The sequence below is a fragment of the Crocodylus siamensis genome, chromosome 4 (assembly GCF_052110815.1).
Source record: "Crocodylus siamensis isolate JL-2025a chromosome 4, ASM5211081v1, whole genome shotgun sequence".
In the NCBI taxonomy this organism is placed as follows: Eukaryota; Metazoa; Chordata; order Crocodylia; family Crocodylidae; genus Crocodylus; species Crocodylus siamensis.
This window is the reverse complement of record NC_143398.1, coordinates 197,373,832-197,394,894: the sequence shown is the minus strand read 5'-3', so window position 1 is coordinate 197,394,894 and position 21,063 is coordinate 197,373,832. Positions and strand designations below refer to the sequence as shown.

General features: G+C 40.5%; 1 protein-coding gene across 1 annotated transcript in view; it reads right to left on the bottom strand.

The window, feature by feature from the left end:
• Positions 1 to 1,038: 1,038 nt before the first annotated feature.
• Positions 1,039 to 21,063, bottom strand: part of PDE1A (phosphodiesterase 1A) — a 300,886-nt gene continuing 280,861 nt past the window's right edge. Inside the window, exons 18-19 of the mRNA XM_090045293.1 lie at positions 6,554 to 6,673; positions 1,039 to 6,252 (exon numbers count right to left, since the gene is read on the bottom strand). Of these exons, the coding sequence (XP_089901419.1) occupies positions 6,597 to 6,673 (77 nt within the window). The 3' untranslated portion in view covers positions 1,039 to 6,252; positions 6,554 to 6,596. The remainder of the gene's footprint in view (positions 6,253 to 6,553; positions 6,674 to 21,063) is intronic.

The window sequence follows — 21,063 nt, the reverse complement described above, 5'->3', positions numbered from 1 at the left end:
CTGTAAACTCTACATAACCAAATATGAACTGACTCATCCAGATGGAAAGCATCTATTTCAGACTTAATTTTACATTGCATCCTATTTTTAATGATGGACACTGTGACTTTTAATGGAATGCAATTATTTAAATAGTATGTATAATTTCAAAGAGTATGTATTTTGAAATTATCTATCAAAAATAAGCTATTGCAGAGTAGTATAATAAAGACCACACAATCGGTACTTAAAAAAAACCAAAACCACCAGTAGTAATTTTAACATCCTTTTCCAGTTCCATTTCCCTTTATATAGTACTTTAATAATTTATTAATTAATCAGCTGAATGATTCACAAGCTACTACAGCACAAATATATTTGCTGTTCAGTCTCTGTTGGAGGTTGGCAATGTAATCCCTCTGATGGCAGTGACAGCTTTACTGGCTCTGCAGCTGGAATTCAGATATAGTATTCCATTATTATAACTTAAAGGATAATTTTTTGCAGAGAGGTTCACCCCTAGTTGGTTAAAGCCCCTACCCGACAGAAGTTTATGCACATGGTTAACTCAATGTGTGTGAGCGGTACCCTGCCTTTGGTGGGATTATTCAGATATCTAAGTCTGTAGGATTTGTGAGTTTGGTACACAAGAAAAATACCTTTGTAATGATTTTGTAGCCCTGTTCAATAAGTACATATTCAAAAAACATAAATCAGATGCCAGAGAAATGATGGATCACAAACATATCTGCATAATGAGGCTTATACAAAACAGCTATGCAATTTTTTAAAACAACTGTGCATATATATGCAAATGTATTTGTGATATTTCATTTCTCTAACTATATATGTACATAATAAATGTATAACAATTACTATAACTATATTAATATAAGTATATTATTATATATAAAATATTATTTAACATACATTGAAATTACTATAATCTATCAGAGGACAAACTTATACAGATTTATTTTCTGTTCCTAAAAAAATTTTACAAATTTATTTTCTACAAATATTTTCAAAGGCCAATTAGCATTCATAGTTGTTGATTAAGTTCACAGGAGACAGGTACACACCTTGAGGGGCCTTTGAGAATTCCAAAATAAAAGGTAGGCTATATTTTGCTCTCAGCAAAATCAGCCTAAATTTAAATCCTGACCATCCCTTTTGATATCAATGGAATTGTACAGAATTTACACCTACAGAAGTCAAAACAGAATTTGGCTTTCCTTATTTCCATGATCTCCCTTCAACAATATTTGTAATAAATAACAAATGACACTTTACAGAACCCTTTGAAGAAAAAGAAATATGTAGTGTCTTTCCTTAAAAGTTGTGGCAGAGGAACATTTATTTTTCATTTATCTCTTCTCATTTTGTATCACTGCATGCTGATATTCAATTAAAATAACAGATTAAATATTTATTGTTTTCCATTTGCTACAGAGGCTTTGAATGTCATTTTTCATTTTAAATTATTCATTACTTATACAATGTCTTGTATAACTTCTGCCAGATATACTAAAAGACAAGGATTCTGAATTGTGGAGCTCACAGTCTAAATCAGACACAATCCAGGTAAAAATGCTGGTAGGGATGGAAAGTTATACAAAGTCTAAGACATACCTGATCCAACTCTTTTTTAATTCTTTCCATTGATTTCAGTGTGAGCTGGATAGGGGCTTAACAATTTGATCTACTGATGCTAATGTATTGGTTCTGGATTAAGCTCTTACGTCCCGATTTGCATTCTTCAAATCCTTACTATTATCCACATAAATAATCATACTGAATTACTAACAACAATCAAACTAATAAGGCTTCAAAGCCTCAGGCTGGTTACATTTTCCTTATGTAAGGAGTGTCTTACGGTCCTGGGTATGACCATAAACTGCATCTACCTGGAGCATCTGCTGGCAATGTAGTGGGCTACTTGTGGCAGGGTAGTTCCTATAAAATACCAGTATTGTGACCTCCAGAGTAAGGCAAGTATAGGGCACATCACAACCCTAGCCCCCACTACCTTGTGGGAACTCTTTGGTTGGAGAAAGGCTAAGGGACATCACCCTGACAAAAACTTGCCCTCACCGAGGTATTAGGCAGTTAGCAGCAGTTCTTATCTGTTGCTCTCTGGCAAAAGCAATAATCACCAAGGCACTGAACATCTGGACTCTGTCTGGCATTTGGATTCTTTCTCAGTGGTCTAAAGAGGGAGTAGGTCTTGGGCAGCCTCCACTCCTCCATACTCTTGCCTTGGCATATGTGTCAAAGGTATTGTTGTAATGGTCACAGAACTTCATACAAGCAGATTAATCCAGCACCTGACTAGACCTCATATGCATACACTATGATCTAGAGGACTAATGGTTGCCTACTAAGTAGTATCTTAGCACCACAAGGCTAGGTCTGGGGAGAGGGGCAGGAGGTTAATGGCAGATGATCAGCTAAAAAGAATTTGTTTCAAAAGGGAAGTGAAGAGGAGTGTAAGATTGCTTGGCAAATTGAAAGCGGCATGAAAAATGTTCAGCATTGCAAATTAAAGAACGATTTGTTAATATCCATTTATATTGCGTCACTTTTTCCAAAGACAACCATATGCAAATGACCAAACATGCTTCAGTAAAGCAAACTTGTATTGATATTCAAGGGTTTCACAATCCTTTCCCTCAAACATGATTTATTTAGCAATATGGACAAGAATAACAGAGTAAAAACACAGTGGTTGTAGGTTACCAAATTGGATATTAAATAAAAATACTGGATAAATTATAATGCTTAACTATATCACAAGATATATTTGTCAGAGATGTCAAGATAAAAATACAAAGTGAATCTTTAGAGGGCTCCTATGAATCTATTTCACCTCACTGCACTCTGTATGAGGGTAGATTTCAATAATGCTCCAGGAGAGAGATTCCTTATAGTCCCATATAATATTTTGGTAGTGCATCTTTAAATTGTCTTTAGAGGTGATATTCTTTCCCATGCAGAAACCCTAGCAAAACATCCTACTTACATAATATTTTGCAGTAGGTGGTACATAGGTCTTATGTTGGCCTGAAGTAAATTTCACCTTGTATATATAACGCATTACAATCTAGGTCAGATGTAGGCACAACGTTTATAGAAATAGTAAAATAGATAATACAGGCAAGAACAAAAGGGAGAATTAACTGCTGGTCAACTTAAGACCCAGTTGAGAAACCTGAGGGCCCATTTTCACTGTTTCAGTGAAGTCTATCACAGTTCTTAAAAACGAAATACAGAGTGGAAATCTGGGTTTTAGATACAAGATATATTTACCCATCCAATCCTGCAAATTTACGGAGTGCCTCCTGTGATGTTTGTAGTTCAATTAATTCTAGGAGATGTGACCTCAGTGTGACCTGTAGGTGTATCAGATGTGAATTCTGCTAATAAATATATATTTTAGGAACAGAAATCTGCATTGTGCAATTCACTAATGATAACAGAAATAGCAGAAGGACTGAGCTCAACTATGAAAAAAGTGAAAAGTTGAAACACATGTTTCAGACTGGTAAATCAATAAACCAGGAATTAACTGCAAGATGCCCTTTCATATCCTAATATATCCATTTCACCTACTTTTTAAAGATACTGGGCATTTTTCATTCCTAACAGTAACAATGGGAACTACAGATGCTCAGCATATCTGAAAACCAGGCCCCCTGTTTTTCAAACAGAGAGCATGATTCCAAACTTCTTGTTCAATTCTGACTAATGCAGACCTGCTACTGAAGCCAAAGTAAGCCATACCAGAGTAAGCACTTGGCCCAGAACACACAACATCTTCTGATATGAACAGTTTTCTGCCTTTTCCATTGTCATAATGGGACCAAAGAAACTTAGATTATTTATATTTATTATAAAGAAAAAAAGACCATTCTACAAGGAAACCAAGGTGCACAGAGTGATCCAGATTACTACTGATTTGCTTAAACACTAGCAGAGTATATATATATATATATATTTCTCAAATTTTAGCAAAAAATATCAATTGTGTTATAATGTATATGATACAATTTAATCTGTTAATATTTAATTTGTTAACTGCCCTGTACAGAAAGTCCATGCTAAATGCAAGCCCTGGACCAGGTTCACAAAACATTTTAAAAGCACTTTTTACACCCTCTATGCACAAACATTGTTAAATTAAAGCTATGCACATTATGTATGCATAGCAAATATATGGCTTACATGTTGAATGACATGAATTCTACCTTTTGGTATTCCCTTAGCCTAAGACCAAGAGCTTGCAATGTATCCAGTTCATGTACAGTTACTCAAGTGTGCACAGGCCAGAAAGGAGGCAGAGTCAACAAGTACAGACACATGGGCCATTGGTAGACATGCTCACCATTTTCTAAACCATGTTAACTGTTTCATATCAAACAATTTGAATCAAATTTCAATTAGAATTAAGGGCTAATAGATGATCATTGACCATCAGGGAGATTTTCCTGAATTTCTGGGTCACAAAAGTGTACTCATGTGCTACATCTGGTGGTGGGCACAAGCAACAGCAAGCCCTAAATAACTGCTGTATATACATATTAATTAATACAGTTTAAATTACCTAGTTTAGACTGCCCTAGTCTGCATTCCTTAATCCTTTTTCAGCGAGGATTAGATCATTCAGGCTGGAGCCAATTTTACTTTGGACTGCAGACGTCCACATGTATATAGCGATGACTGTAGTCCGGATGAAACCTAGAAAAATGTAACGTCTGTAAATGGCCACGGATGTGAATCAACATAACGCTGACTGTTGCTTTATTCAATCAGGGTGAAATTCACTCATGTGGAGGTCCCTCATGAGGCCTGTGCTTCACTTTCATTCTATTTAAGTCTCCAAAAGAGGGGATAAATAATACATTGACTCACACTTGTGCACAGGTGTGAATTTCATCCCCAGTGAATACTGCTCTGAAAAGGGTTAATGGCTGTTTGTAAAGGGGTTTTGGCCATTGAGGTAATTACACAATGGGATTTTAAAGGACTAAGAGGAATTTAATGGCCCAAGCCACATGGACAGAGTACACAACCCAGAGGGCAGTGTGGAACTACAGGGTTTCCCTACAGATTCTAAATACATCAATACATGGCTGGTTGCAAACAGCACAAATTTATACAAATCAGTCAGGAAAAAAGTCGTGTGTTATAGGATGCAGAGGCTGAGAAAGACCATTTACTTGGGCATAGTGCTAGACAGAAAGGATAGTTTGAAGATTTATGAGCAAGGAAACAGCCCATGTGCTGAACATCCTTGCTGCTTCTCAGGAAAACAGGACTTTGGATATGTTTCTGTCGATCCACAAATTACATTAGGATTATACTGACTCCATGTTGCTGATGTCTGATCTGAGCAGGGCTACCCTCCAGGGACTCAAGATATCATGTATAGACTATCCATCCATGACTTTCCTTGAGCAAAGCAAATTGATTAGTTGAATGTTCTTGTATGTGGTTCCTCTGGCCCATTGTTGCTGAATAAAATATGTTCAACTGCATGGCAAGCATGACATTGCTACTGGAATCTTACTGAATGTCACTGAGCCTGGTATTGAGACCATTTTGATCTTAATCTTGAATAATACTGAATGTTATTTAAATTGTTTTAAACAGAGATTTCAATGGCTGGTTTCATTAAACACCAGGTTACCTCCAGACTGAAGCCACAGCATCAGGATATAGGTATTGTTCCCAAAGGATGCTTTGAACAAATCCAGAATGTGTCTGTACAGCCTACATTTTTTTGTTTCCAGACTTTTTAAGAAACCTGACTCATGGGACTTAATGCCATAAGCAATGCGGCTGCATGAACCATTGTCTGCCACAACTTCATTTTGGCTTTCCATTTCCATGAGATGTTGATCAAGATAGGTAGATGTGGCACTTTAGTAGCAATCTAGTGCAAATTATGTGTGCCTCATGATTAGTATGTCATGTTCATTTGGCAACAACTGGTTTCAGTGATGCAACTAAAACAGAAGTCCAGTTCTTGGCTTAAAAAGGACTGTGACCAGGTTTAAGAAAGTAGAATACAGGAAATAAAACAGCAACAAATACAGCTGAAACCTTGAGAGTTAAGTGCCTTGAGTTGCCAGCCCATGATTTGTGGTTTTTAGTATCATTATTCTGTGCAATAGTTCCATAAAAATGGCATGGTCCAAGAGTAAGTTGACAGAGGTCATAACAGCTCGACAGAAAGCTGTGTTAGTGTTCTTTGATGCTTTACTGTTTTCCCTGCAAGAGAATTAGAAAAAAAAAATATGATCATGAGATATGCTGTACCATGAAATTTCAGGTATTTAATGTAGTTATAAGGAGAAAACAAGTTATAACAAGAGAGAACAAGATATTTAAAATATCACTTGAATCAATCTTCCTTCTCCTTATAATGATCTGTTTCTTAAATAGGACATTAGTGATCCAGTAGCACTTCACCTTTAGTTTAAAAAAACACAGAAAACACTATAACCAACCTATAACAATTTATATTTTAACAAGTTGTATAACTGGGAATGGTTAAAATGAGTAAAATTACCTCTCAGGACTGAAATGTCAGAAGCATTTGAATAGTAGCAAATCTAGTTGCGTATCAGAGCAAGTTTTTGCTCAGTAGTTTTCACTATATCTTCTGATTTCTTACAGTGTATAGGCTCACCTGAAAAACACACAGATGCAAATAAGAACATGTTTCAAGAAGTTATTGAAGAAGTCTGCTCAGGCAGGCTTTCATCCTTGATATTAGATGTTACCAATGATTTTGATGTTTTATCTTCTTTTTCTACGGTTGCATGTCTTAAACTTCGTCTTCAATCATTTTTATCTTTCCAAGAGGAAAAATGTATAGGCTGAATTAACTAATCATATTCATTTATTCATAAGATAAGTACCAGAATGAAAACACTGGATCAGAATATGAAACAAAAACAAATAGCCATATACAGTAGCTAATTGTTAATAGTGGATTGGAATGATTTCCTCAATACAATTTCTGCACATATTTCAAGTTCTTAGGCAGAAAAGTTCTTTGGGAGAATCTGGTATCTTTTATTAGACCAACTTAAATAGTTGGAAAAAAAATTTAAGCAAGCTTTTGGGTTTAAAACCCTTCATCAGGCTAAGAAAGTTTCTGCAGTTGGTGTGTGCTCTTCCTGGATGGAATGAAAAATAAAGAAGTCATTCCATCCAGGAAGAGCGTACACCAACTGTAAAAACTTCATTAACCTGATGAAGGGTTTTTAAACCCCAAAGCTTGCTTAAAATATTTTTCCCCAACTATTTAAGTTTGTCTAATAAAAGATATCAGATTCTCCCAAAGAACCTTGTCTTCCTGTGTCCTTAAACCAATATGGCTACAACCTACACCCCTGTAACATGGAAGTTCTTAGGCAGAAATTTGAACAAGGAGGCCCTATGTAACCACTTTACTGCATCACTCCAAACAGGGATGATTTTCAGGTGAGAATTGTCATTATAAAGTTGTAATGAAAGCCTAGCCTAAAAGTTCTGCTGATCGAACCAGTTCACAGAAATTCACAAGGTATAGTTATTTAGGTCTAAAAGGAAAAACGCAGCTGGAATTTCAAATCTCGGCTATAAGAGCTAACTCTGATGGTTTATCAAACACACAAATTATTTCATGAATACCTTTGACAAATTAGAAAAAAATGATAAACTTCTAGGGATCATTTTCACCAAGAGAAAGAGGCCCAATAATTTATTAACTACATTAGTTGCTCAGTTCTAATCAGATGATTAGATGTTGTGGCCATTTATTACTACTGCTGGCTTACAAATTCAGTAGAGCGCAAAACAAGGAAAGACACAGAAGGGCAGGGAGGTAGAGAAGGAACATCTGAGGAAAAATGTGTTTGAAAGGAGGAAATGAAAGATTGGGTATAGATCAGTATGGCAGGCTGAGACGAAAAGCCAAAAAGAGTGGTTTGGGAAGATGATGAAGAACAGTCATTTAACGATAGATGGAGAAGGAGGAGGAGAAGGAGAGATGAAAAGGCACTGAATTCACTATGGGTGAAGGCTTGGCAACATTTGTAGACACATGGAAATATTGCAGGTGATAAAAGTGGGGCCAGGATTTCACTCACATTCTCATTCCTTTGTAACTTCACATTCCTGAATAGCATTTAAAGTGCTAGCCTGTTCTGTCTTTGAGTTCCTGTTCCTCCCTTTTCCTTTTAATGATGATCCTTAGTGGGAAGTGAAAATAGACAGTCTGTTTCTCTGCACCAGTGTGAATTTTCTTCTAATGAACAGCTGGTGCTGAAAAATCTGTCTCTATTCTGAATAGGAGTGCAAACTGAAAATTAAAATTTTCCAGACAGGAAAATTTAGGAAAAATTATGTTTGTTTTCTGTCACTCAAAAATTATTTTGATTTTGGCTTTTATTTTGTAAATTATAAAAATAAAAAAGTCATATCATTTAGAAAATATCAAAATGGACAATTTTAACATTGTCATTCAAAATCTTGAAATGTCAGCCTGAATGAAATGTTTTGATTACGATCAATGGGATATTGTTCCATCAAAGTTTCTCAGACCATTTCTCCTGAGTATGAACTGCACTTCCATTTCTAGTAAGAGTCACTTGTGACCTCCTTTAATAAATAACAGACATATACCTGGCTTAACTGTCTGTACAGTTGTATTGTTGGAGTGAGATGAAACAACTAGACCTTATTTGATAAATCTTAACATCTAAGCCCAGCTAAGACCCATGCATCACTTAAGTCTTATTTAAGCTTCAAAACAAAATTACAGTTGTATTTAGGAGGTGCACACACTCTTTTGTGAGTGTTATTCTAAAAAGGAGTTAATGCTGTCAGCCTGCAGTTTTTGTTAAAGTCTTCAGAACTGAGTAAAATCTTCATTTCCACCAATATAAATAAATACGTGAAGCAGGGGATGAACATCAAAGCACAATCCAATGATTTTGGATTCAGTCTGCTACACTCAGCACAGCATGATGGGCAGTGTTTTAGGAGCTGGAAAAAAGTGTTGTGAAGGCACTGAAAACAGAAACTTACTGTGTCTAATCCCTAGACAAACTTAGGATAGATTTCCGATTCACGTCCAGCTTTCATTAATTCTAGATATCAATTTAACATGTGATAAGTCATGACTTGGAAATGCTTGGTATTGATTTTTTTTCATCTCCCCAGGCTTTTTGATCACTAGATCAGCTGCTTTTTCCTTTGATCTTCTTTTGTTCTTTATCCATACCATCATATATTTTTGTGCAAGATTTAAGGATCAAGATCTAGTAGTGTCCTGCATTGCATTTTACTTCTTTACTCCAGGGCAAAATATGTGTAAAATACTACAGTTATGAATAATAGTCCTTACTACTTTGCATGGCTGTGAGCATGTCTACATGTGCCCCTGACTGTGCAGTTGTTACTGCGCAGTCCCAGTGGCACATGGGTTGTTTCCAGTGCCTATTGCACAGACGTGTTGGTGTCACGGTTTGTGCCTACTGATGCTACGTCACCGAAAAGATGAGCTATGTTGCTGTAGCTTGTCTCATGTAGATGCACCCCGTAAATGACTGCACAAGGTGTAGGGCAAAGTTAAACATAGAGCCCACAACTCCTTTGGCTAACACTTATCTGGCTAAGATAGCAACAGAGCCCTTGTACATGTAAAGGGAATTTAGTCCTTTGGGGTTGCATTCTATGCCCCCTAAATTGAAATGGTGGGTTTTATGTTTCTGTCACTGTCTACATGTCATGGGTCTTAAATCTCATTAAATGCTCAGTGCGCTATACACACTAAATTACTTCAGAGGGCTCCAAATAACAATCCACCATGCTGATCTCTCCATACTAAATTACAGTAGGGGGTGCCATGCACCGCTAATCCCTGCTACAGACCAATGATGGCTGTAGCTCGCAGCTCACTGATACATACAGATGACTAAAAGTGGTGTGACTGAATTAATTTAAGTGCCATTTCATTTGTTTAATTAATTTCATTATTTTTACACGTTTACGCATTTTTAAACATTTAAAAAAACCTTTTAGACCAATATTAAAAATATATATATTCTTATTTTATTCTTATTCCTTTTAGTCCTCTCTCTATTTTTATTCTGATCTAATTTTTTATTTTCCTGTTTCTATGTCATTTTGTTTTGTGTGTAAATCTGGGGGCTTTTTTGTTTTTTTATTTACTCAAACAACCATCCCTACAAACAGGGCACTGAAATTCTCTGAGCCCTTATAACATACACACAAATCTGCACCCTGTGAATTCCTGTTATATATCTTCCCATGCATATTGGAGTGTTGTGGTGCACTAACTGAAACTCTGATAATGCGCTACCTGCATTATCGCACAGGGGGTCCCAATCCCAGAAGATGCCTGGAACTCCCCCTTCTGCAGCCACATTCCTGCATTGTTGGGGATCATTGCTTCATTCAATGTTTCCCTTCCATGCCAGTCACTGCTCTGTTCAGGTCTCTGTTCCCATAGCCCCCAAGTCCCAGTTCCCTCAGGCTGTCCCCCATGCTCTCCCTGACAAATTCAAATCCACATACCAACCATCCAAGCTGCCTGACAGGGTAATAAGAGCTTCTGCCCTTCTGATTGGACATACCCCCTCCTACATCTACTCACCCCACAGGAAACAGAAGATAGCTGCTTGATTATCACCTCCCCCCTCTCCAAACAGGCTGCTGAAATTCTCCAGGCATGAATCAGCACCCCATGAATTTCTTATTTCTTTGTGCACATATTGGGCATTGAGTTAATGTGACCAACACAGTAGGTAATTTATTTTAATGTCCTTGCTGCATATCACTCCCCCATCCACACAAAGCAAAGGAAAACCTGTAGACTTCAGTCCCCTCTCGCTCTTCCCGGAAGCATCACCACAGCCTGCCCCCCACACTAGAGACAATGTACTTATGAAACAGAAGGAAGGGCTGCAGTGAAATTTTTTATTTCATTTCTGGAAACACTCAGTGGTAACAGCTGAGTGGTTTAGCATTCAGTACTGATTGATCAGTGGTCTACAGAGCACCCTTTCCATTGGCAGCAGCCAGAATGTGTGTGGCTAGGCAATTCTGCACAATGGCTCCCTGATTAGCATTTGTATGCTGATTATAGGGGGCACCATGCACTGTCTGCCCATGACTCTGTCTAGCCACTGCCTCCTGCACTTCCTTAGACCAGGACTCACTGAATACCTTCTCCCTGGTCTCACAAATATTGTGGAGCATGTAGGCTGCCACAATGAACACCATAACGTTTTCTGGCTCCACCTTGAGCTTGTAGTTCAGTGACCTCCACCATGCTTTCAGAAGGCCAAAGGCAAATTCAACAGTCATCTGGCATTTGCTGAGGTAGTAGTTGACTCCTTTCTTTTGCTGGTGCGTACTTGTCTTCCATATGGCTTCATGGGGCAGGAGGGGGTAATCCACATTCATTATGTTAAGTGGGAGCATAGCAACTCCCCAGATCACTGCATCAGGGATCCTGGACACATATTGTCCTTTCTCCATCATTCCAGCAGCAGTGAGTTTCAAAAGACACATGAATCATATGCACTGCCTGCCCAGCCTGCATACTTGTTAGTGAACTGTCCTCAGTGATCAACTATGGCCTGGAGGACCATCAAGGCAAATGCCTTCTTGTTGGTGAATGACCAGCTCCCCTGGGATGGGGATAGGAGCAGGATGTGTGTTTGGTCCAATGCACCCATGCGATTAGGGAACCCCATGGCCTTGAAGCCTTCAACAACTTCCCTGAAGTTATGGAGACAGATGAAGCTGTTCACCACAACATCCTGCAACAACTGGGATACATCATGTATCACCAACCCAGCTGTTCAGGGAGCCATGCTGAATTGGTTCCCAGTGAAGCAGACTGGTAGGGGTGGCCAGTTTCGTGATGGCAATGGTCACCATCTTTTCTGATGCAATGACTGGAGCTCAATGTGCAGTGACAGCAGACAGACTATGTGTACAAATTTGTGCCTGATCATGTAGAAACTCTCAAGCCACTGGTGATCATCCCATTTTGACAGAATGATGTACTCCCACCAGTCAGAGCTGCTTGCATGGGCCCAGACCTTGCAGTTATTGCTCTGTAAGTTGATCCACAGAACAGCCTTAAGATCCACGGCTTCCTCTCGGTTCTCCGACTCAAGCTCATGACCCATTGACTAGTATAGGAAGGCCTGAGAAGCTGCTACCCTACATTGGCACCTTTGTAGAAGGTCCATCATAGTCTGCATTGAGTTCAATAGCTGTATCTCTGTATTATCATTTTCCAGTTAGGTACCTCCAGGGTGTCCAACAGCATCTGGTTCTCCTTGCAGATTCCATCAGGAATTATTGAAGCCATGTTGTTGTGCAAGACACAACAGTTATTGTTTCACTCAGAGCACCACCTGCATGCACTAAGGGGGTTGAATATGTAGGGCTGTTGAATAGGATCATCAGCATTATAACAACCTTGCACTTTACATTTCAATTTCTACACATCTCAGGTTCCTGTAACCACCCCTCCTCTAAAAACATGGGGTTTTAGGTTTTGGGGGGAATTACTCCTGAAATGCATCAAGCACTCAGCAGAAAAGGCAGGCTCTGAGCAGAAGACTGGCTGGACAAACCTTGAATTTCCCCCCCTCAGATGAAATAAACCCCCAGGAGCACAACTGAGCACTTCATGGGTCAGACGGTGTTGCCATGGTGGGATGGGATGGGGAGGTATGCTTGAAGGGACAGCCACAGTCCCTTCATACTTCATAGCAAACTGCTAGCTAAAGAATTTTGGGGAGGTGTGCAGTAAGCCATTAACAACTATCCTTCTGGACAATGCAGGGTCTGGGGGACAATTTGTGGCAGGCTATGAAAGTCACAGGTGTTCTGTTAGGAAAGGTCACATGAGCAGATCTATATGAATGCTGGTACTGAGACACAGTTTACACCTGCATAGTTATGCACATGTAGAAACTCAGACCTGCATGAAAATGTTCCATACACATGTCTATATAACTGCTCTCAGCCAGGGGCAGAAAACATCTCACAACTCAGGTTAGAGCATAATGACCTCTCTCTCAGTGACTCATTTTGGCCCCGATAATATTTAGTGGAAGCACTCCATGTCTGCTGGGCTGGAGCAGCAGCCAGATACATTCTTAAGCCATGACCCAACTGGGCCCGGGAAGAACTGGCAGAGATGATTGATATTTGGGGGGGAACAAAAGGTTTTGGAGCAGCTGCAAATTCGATTAAATCACAGGGGTGTGCAAAACAGGTTGTATTCAATTCAAATTCGGATTTGGCCTGAATCGGGGATAGTGATTCGATTAATTGATTCAGATCACTGTCCCCAATTTGATTCAGTTGAATTGGAAGATTCGATGCCAATTTGCAGAATCAGTGATTCGACCATAGACACAGCTTTAAATGTTTTTTCTACATACCTTGAAGTACCAGGCACAGCTCATGAATGCTGCAATGGTGGGCCAGATGGAACATCCTACAGGAGTTCAGGGGGTCCTTTGCACTCTCCTGGCTCAGTGATTGGCTGTGGGGGTCCCCAGATGCCCTCCCAGATCCAAGAGGCACCAGTCACTGAGCTGGGAGGGAGTGCGGGGGACTCCCCCACACACTCCCCAGTGGACTCAGACATGGACCAGAAGTGCTTCTGGTCCACTTCCAGGTCTGTTGCCAAGCATGCTGGGGAGCACCCTGTGCTCCTGTGGGATGCTTCATCCACCCAACCATCGCAGCATTCGTGAGCCGCCTGGTACCTTGAGTATGTAGGAAAAACATTTAAAGCTGTGTCTATATTTGAATCGTTGAATCTTTCTGAATCTCTCCAAATCAATTCAAAGAGATTCTGATTCAATTCAGAGAGATTAAAGGGTCTCCTGATTCAATTCAGATTTGGAGGTTTGGCCATCAAATTAGGTCAAATCTCCACCAGATCAAATCAGGGACCGAAGCTTTGTACAGCCCTCTTAAATAAGCCAATCTATGTGCCATTGCCCAGGAAATGAAGGTGTGTGGCTACAACTGGGACTGTGCACAGTGCACAGTGTTGCAACAAGATGAAGGCCCTGAAATGTGCTTTCCATCGGGCTAATGACTAAAATGCTCTTTCAGGGGCAGGACGTACAATAGCTCCATTCTATGAGCAGCTGTCCTGTAGTCTCACAAAGGACAAAGGCAATGCTTTCTTCTGACCCTTGGGTACGCGGGGGTGCAGGAGGCCACAGTATCACTTACCCTGCAAGAGTCCATAGACTGTCCTGCTTGTCTGGGGGGAAGCATTAATTCATTTACTGGCAGGAATTTGTGCTGCTGAGAGATGTAAAATGAACTCCTTGGACTGGAGAGACATCTGGGTTCCTGCATAATCATCCTTTGTGGGTGATTGTGTTAATTCACCAAATGGAAGGGATGCTGCTTGGTGATCGCCAATAGTCTGTCCACTACAAGGGGTGGAGACAAGATCTTTGATCATGAATATCTTTTCTTTTTCTCATTCCTGTTGTCAGCTACCACATCCGCTGGAAGGCTGGGATGTGCACCTGAAGTGCAGACAGCAGCACAGACCAGAGCTGAGCAAATGCATGAACACTACTGCAGGCAACAACAGTCAAGAGAAAGCATGATGGAGACTTTAGTGGCAGCCTCAGAATCATGAGTATGATCCATGTATGAGTGGTGGGATGAACTCTGGAAGATGTATAGAAAGGTGAGACTGAGAGGTAGCAACTCACTGGGACATCATGGCCAGCACAAGAGAATTCCTTGACTTGGCCAGACAGTGCTGTCAAAATATCAAGGAAAACTGGTGAATGGAGGGCATGTTTAGAGAGGATCTCCTTAGATACATGACCCCAGACCCCATTCATAAGCTGCCCCCCCAGGACCACCCATACAACATCCACTGTCCGTGCCCCTATCCGTGGGCTGACCCTCATAGAGACCCCTATCTGTGATCAACCCCCATAGTGACAACCTCACTGTGCCTGTGAGTGAGGGCCTCCCCTACTCTAGCAGGCCAAAGAGAGCACCACTACACTTTAGGGATGAAGGGGAGGGTGAGACAGAGGTGGCACTTGGGGTGGGGGGGAGGGAAGAAGAGCCTATGGCAAATGATGGGTTTTTAGTTGTTACTGGTGTTGCTTTTATAGGAAATTGGGGAGTGGGAATTATGTTCCTGCATTATTTTGGTTCTGCTTCAGTTACTGACAATAAAATAAATGCTTTGGTGAAATTAAAATGAATTTTCATCCATGTCTGTCTGCTGTCCTGGAAAAGGTCATAGAGGCATGGGTTATGCCAAAGAAAACCAGGCTTGTTTCAGACACATTACACCAATGAGAGGACATGCCCACCTTTGGTTGAGCGGGGGGTGGTGTTTGCCTAGAATGCGGATACTGCGGTGAGCAGTAATCCAGGGTGCTCCACAGCGCCCATAGTATTTCCTCTGAGGGCATGCAGATTCTCAGTGTTCCCCAGTCACCTCACACAAGGGAGGATCTTGGGGAGGAGCAGGGAGTTTCAAGGCCTGGGCTTTTATTATTGTAACCAGAGAAAGACACAGCAGCCAAACCCAGGCTGGGTGATGCTGGGCTAGCTCAGAATTTTGTTAATGCAGAGAGCAACAATTGGGTAGGTGCTGCAGAGTGCACACAATATTTCCTCTGAACACAGGCAGCTTCTCAGGGATCAGGAGTTCAGCTGGTGATTAGGAGTGGAGGAGAACAAAACAAATTCAAAACCAGGCAGGCAGGTTTGATTAACTGCTAATTGCCACTATTGAAAGACAGGCTTGCCCATTAGCAGCTTATGCAAGCCCCACACCCTACAAGCCAGCAAACCCCTTCCCCCAACCCTTCTACACTTCTTCTTTTACACGCGGAGAACATGAAGTAAGGAATCGAACAATACAAATAGAAACATTTATTTACAAACCAAATATTAACTATAATTAAACAAACCACAGTACAGGTTTTATAAGATAACAATCCATAATTACTAGAACAGAGGAATTTCTTTTTACTACCGTAACAATGCATGATTCATGAAAAAAAATAAATCTAAGCAATAATCATTTCTAACTAAAAGATCTTGGCTCTAAGGTCCACTTTCCAAGCTTGACTGAGAACTGGTGGATGGCAAAGCATGGATCCATACCAGCCTGTTCCACTCCTGGGAAGGAGCAGGACCAATGACCAGCAGGCATAGAAACATTTCAAGGAGCCCAGCCATTATTTGCCAGTTCTCCTGGGTCTGGGAATGCCTCCTGGACTTGGAGCAATTCCTGTTGTGCTGGACAGCCATGAATCTGCCCATAGCCAGATGGATCTGTCTCACCATCTCATGCAGCCAATACTCACAGTCTCTGAGGATATTCACAAACCTGTCTGTGCATGCAGTGGTGGCAGCCTTCCTTGGTAGCCTGTGTGTTCTTGGTGGTAGCATTGCAAGCAGAGCTGAAAATAAAGAGATGCAGGAAATAGAGTGAAGGATGCTCAGCAGTCTAAAAAAATGCACTCAGAGAACCCTGTGGTTGGATAAGCGATTGGCCCAAAATGGCCGAGAAGGGGTGTCTGGCCACAGGTGGTAACAGGCCCTGAGTGGCTGCAAACACGTGCCCGCCCACTTGAGCTACTGATTTACCTCCCTGCTATGCAATGCTCTGTACCTCCCTACACTGCCCACTAACTCCCAGGGTCTTTAAAACACTGTTCTATGCCAACCCCTCCCCCCCACCCCTTCACCTCACAGCCCAGCCTAACTGCAGCTGTTGGTTCAGGTGAAAGATGACTTAAAGGGTTCCCAGGGCGTCACATACCGGGTGTGGAGGTCGAGATCCATGGTCTATCCTCCTCAGAGGAAGCAGCAGGTGACATGACTGGGGACTCTGCCATTATCTTCTTCACTGAGGCCCCCGCAAGTTGCAGCAGTAGTTGGCAATGTCTCAGCAGGCAAAGATGCCCTGGAGGCCTCTGTCCTTGTGCATTCACAGTGATCTAGTACCTCCATTAGCAGTTGGAGGTGTCTATAATGAACCATGTCACACAGTGGGGTGCCCTGAAGCTGTGCTCTGGTGACAACCCTACAGAAAGCAACCTCCCCTCCCCCCCGGCCTGTCAAGGGTGCCCTAAATCATTCATTACACACAAGTACCTGCAAATTGTAGCAACACATGGTAGACAAGTGAGCTCACTACACAAAAATTGAAGTGATACCAGAGGGACAAAGGGGCTGTACATGTGACAGATTAATGGCTGCACCATTCCAAGTTGCAGCATCATAAACCATACTACAATGGGATAGGGGTTAGTTTATGATAACACAAACTCATTTAAATGGCCAAAAACTTGCATACGTGTAAAGTGTGACACCATTAAGCTACACAATAAGACAATTTTCATCACGTGTACAAGAGCCCTGAGTGAATGCAAACTGAACTACTATATTGCTGATGTATATCTGCCTGTTGATGCTTTACCTGGTTATACTCCAGAATGTTATGAAAGATTGACGTCATGATTGACAATGCACTTGGATGCTCTCTACTATTGACATTAACTTATAGTAGAGTGCTAGACCCTTATCTAGGCAGTTACTGCAGATTTACTGGCTTCTTTAACTTTTGATATTTCTTGCTTCAGGAAGCATTTGGGGGCAATCATGACAAGAGAAATGTCAGAAATGTGAATTTTAGGAATCATTAAAAATGAAGTTCCTTAATTAAACATAAGCAATTTTTAAAATGAATGTTACTAATTCATAACACAAGCAAAAGGAAAGGTATTACTTGAGGTAATCTCACAATAGCTGTACTTGATTGTGGAATAATTTGTTTAATGGAGGTGGGAATATGAAAAGAAAAAATAATGATGGCTTTCATTCACCATTAATATGGTGTTTTTTCAGAGGGGTTACTCTGGAAACATTTGATAGTCAGTTCTCTGCTCATGGTAGCCTGAGCAGGGAGAACACTGGTACAAGTGGTGGTATAACCAGGTGGCTAATGAAGTCAGACACCTACATGCAGTAAAGCAGAAGCTTGTAAAAGGCTGGCAGTGAAGTTCCTAGATCCTTCACAAAATGGAGCTCCTCCTTGTAGAGATAAGAGTACCACAGACTGGCTACCACTCAACCCTGCATTTACAGCCACCTCATATCTCTGTCACAGCTACAGTAGATGCTTACTAATAGTAAATGAAGAGACTCGTGTATTTCAGCCATCTTTAAAGCCTTGTGTTTTGCCTTAAAAAAGTGAATCATCCCATCTCCCTTTGTTCCTTCTTTATCTTCCCATCATACTTATTCTGCTTCTCTCAGCTTGAAAGAAGGAGAGTCATCACAAAGAAACCAGTCATCTCTGTGGAGAGCAGCAGTGCTCTAGATGCCACTACCTGAGAAATGTTGAAGTACAAGGCAGGACTTAGTGCCCCACTACAATACAACAGGCAGCATGCTAGAGAAAACTTAGGCTTACAAAAATACCTAAGAAATAAAAACATGAAACTTAGAGTAGTTGACTAGTGTTAAGTTGTGACCTAAACTGAATATGTACATATGTGAAAAGCATAAGGTTACAAGTGCACTGGAACAAAAGGCAGTATTCCCATAAGAGCTAGCCATAATGCAACTTCTTGGGCTCCATTCAATTTAAGAGTCCACAAGGAAAGATTGCATGTACACCTGAAGAGAGAAGGTCCACATGGGTTGGAAAACAGCCAGAGTCCACTCCTCATGTGGAACAGTGGCACATTAAGACTATTATTGAATGCAAGGGGAGGACCTTTCACACATAGATGCCAAGATTCACTGGGGAATTTGCTTCCTTTGTCATTCCTGGAGGCATTACACTTTCATAGGCTAAGGAGGCATAATATGGTGCAAACATATTACAAACCCATTTTCTCTTTACTTCATACCCTATCAGTCCACTAGTTCTAACAGCCAAAATTTAACTTACGTACTAAACATTACGGTTACAGATATAGAAGACTCTCTGTCTGAAAAAGTAGACTATAGCCTGACCCCCAAAAGGCCCATCCACCAACCACAGCTCTATACAATTGTGCCCCCACATCAACAAAAGTCAATAATTTGGGTTATCCATATTTTGATGGCTAACCCACATTAGTCATTGATCTGCAGCTTAAAAGCTTGCAGTGCAATGTGAGGCACGTGAATCCAGGCAGATGTGCCTAACTTTAAATGAGCAATGAATATTTCCCAAATTGATTTTCATTAGAAACTGTTTGCATTAGAAATATGACTCTCTGGAAGCACCATGACATGTTTGAATTGCCAGAGGAAATGTATAACCCTTCCCTCTACAGAGTGAGAAGGTTGCTGTACAAGGACTGATAAATACCACTACATCATACAAAATGTATTCACTCTCAACACATGAACTCCAGACCTTTTAGTATCACAGTGAAATTGCATGGTTCCTTTGCTTTTTACTGTAAGTGTAATTTAAGCATCACTTAGTCTCTGGAAACCTCCACAGAAGAGTAAAATAGTGATTACTTTCTTGAAAGTGAAGGGTGAAATGTGGGAATAAGGGACAGTAATGTTCAGAATTTATTTCATTATTTACAGGAGGTCATGATAGTTCTACTCTTTATTGAGAAGTTTATTGCTTCAAATTCAAAGTGCTTTAGTCAGTTCATAGAATTTTATGGAGACACAGATGCTCTACAAAAGACCACTTAGCTGATACTGTAGCCTTCTCAGTATAATGTATTTTTCCTTATATAGCCTGCTGCCTTTTATCCTAAAGGGTCCAATATATTTTATGGGCTGAGACTCCAATTTTCCAACAAGATGACACATATAGACCTACCAGATCACCATTTGGCAATTTGCCTCAACACAAAACCAGGCATAACAGGCTGAGAGAATGTATTTGGATGTATGAATGGAGAGGGATGTGTTACATGAAGAAAAAGGGTCAAAATTCCTTCAAGTCCTGCTTTGTTCAAGCTATGAATGGACAATTGTAAGCACGTTGTCTACCCTGCTGGTTTTTGCAAGCAGATTTTGTTCCAGGAGAAACAAAAGTACCTAGCCAGTTCTCCTAAATAAAACCCAGTCTTCAAGAAACAGACAAGTGACCATATAAATAAACACCAAACCCTTCTGTCCTGTTCTGGGCACTAGCCCCCAAAAGCAATCTGGATCCTCCTTCTAGCAAACTTTTCTGCTCACAGCTTGCTTCCTCCTTTCCTGCCTATTCTTCCAGGACCTTTTTCAAGCAAGTCACTCCTAGCCTATCTAAAGGCCCTGTAGATGGGCTCTCTCCACAGGGCTAACTTCTTCCTCTTCAAGAGACAGACTATGCTGTTATAAGGATAAGGTGACATCATCCAAACTAGGGGCTAATTGGAGAAGCTCAGGTGCATAACTTGCTTATACTCATTGGAAAGTGGGGAGGTACTTTTTTTCAGATGGGGTCCTGTCTCACCTCAGATCAGCTATATCACTGCTACTACCAGTGTTGGTGGACTCAGGATGATATCAGGTGCTAGAATCCTGCTGCTTGAACTGGTTAAAGTTTTGCTGACTCATTGAATCAGATAAGAAAAAGTGCAAAATTATTATTACATGCTTAGGAGAAGAGCTGATTTGATGGAAAATGGTTTTTTTCTTTAAAAAATACTGTTATGAATACTTGATGATGTACTTTGCTCTAGTAACACACAGTGAAAGAAATGTCTGAAGGATGTTAAGCTCATATATAACTCACCAGTGTTTATATATATATATATCTATGAAGGGTATTCTGTCTAGTTTAATAGATTGATAGATTCATAGACATTAGGGCTGGAAGGGACCTCACAAGATCATTGGGTCCGGCCACCTGCCCCAAGGGGCAGGAAGTCAGCTGGGGTCAAATGATCCCAGCAAAATAAGCAACCAAGTGTATTTTAAAGGTGTTCAGAGTAGGTGCTTGCACCACTTCTGGGGGAAGTCTATTCCAGACTCTGGGGATTCAGACGGTAAAGAAGTTTTTTCTTATGTCCAGCTTCAAAC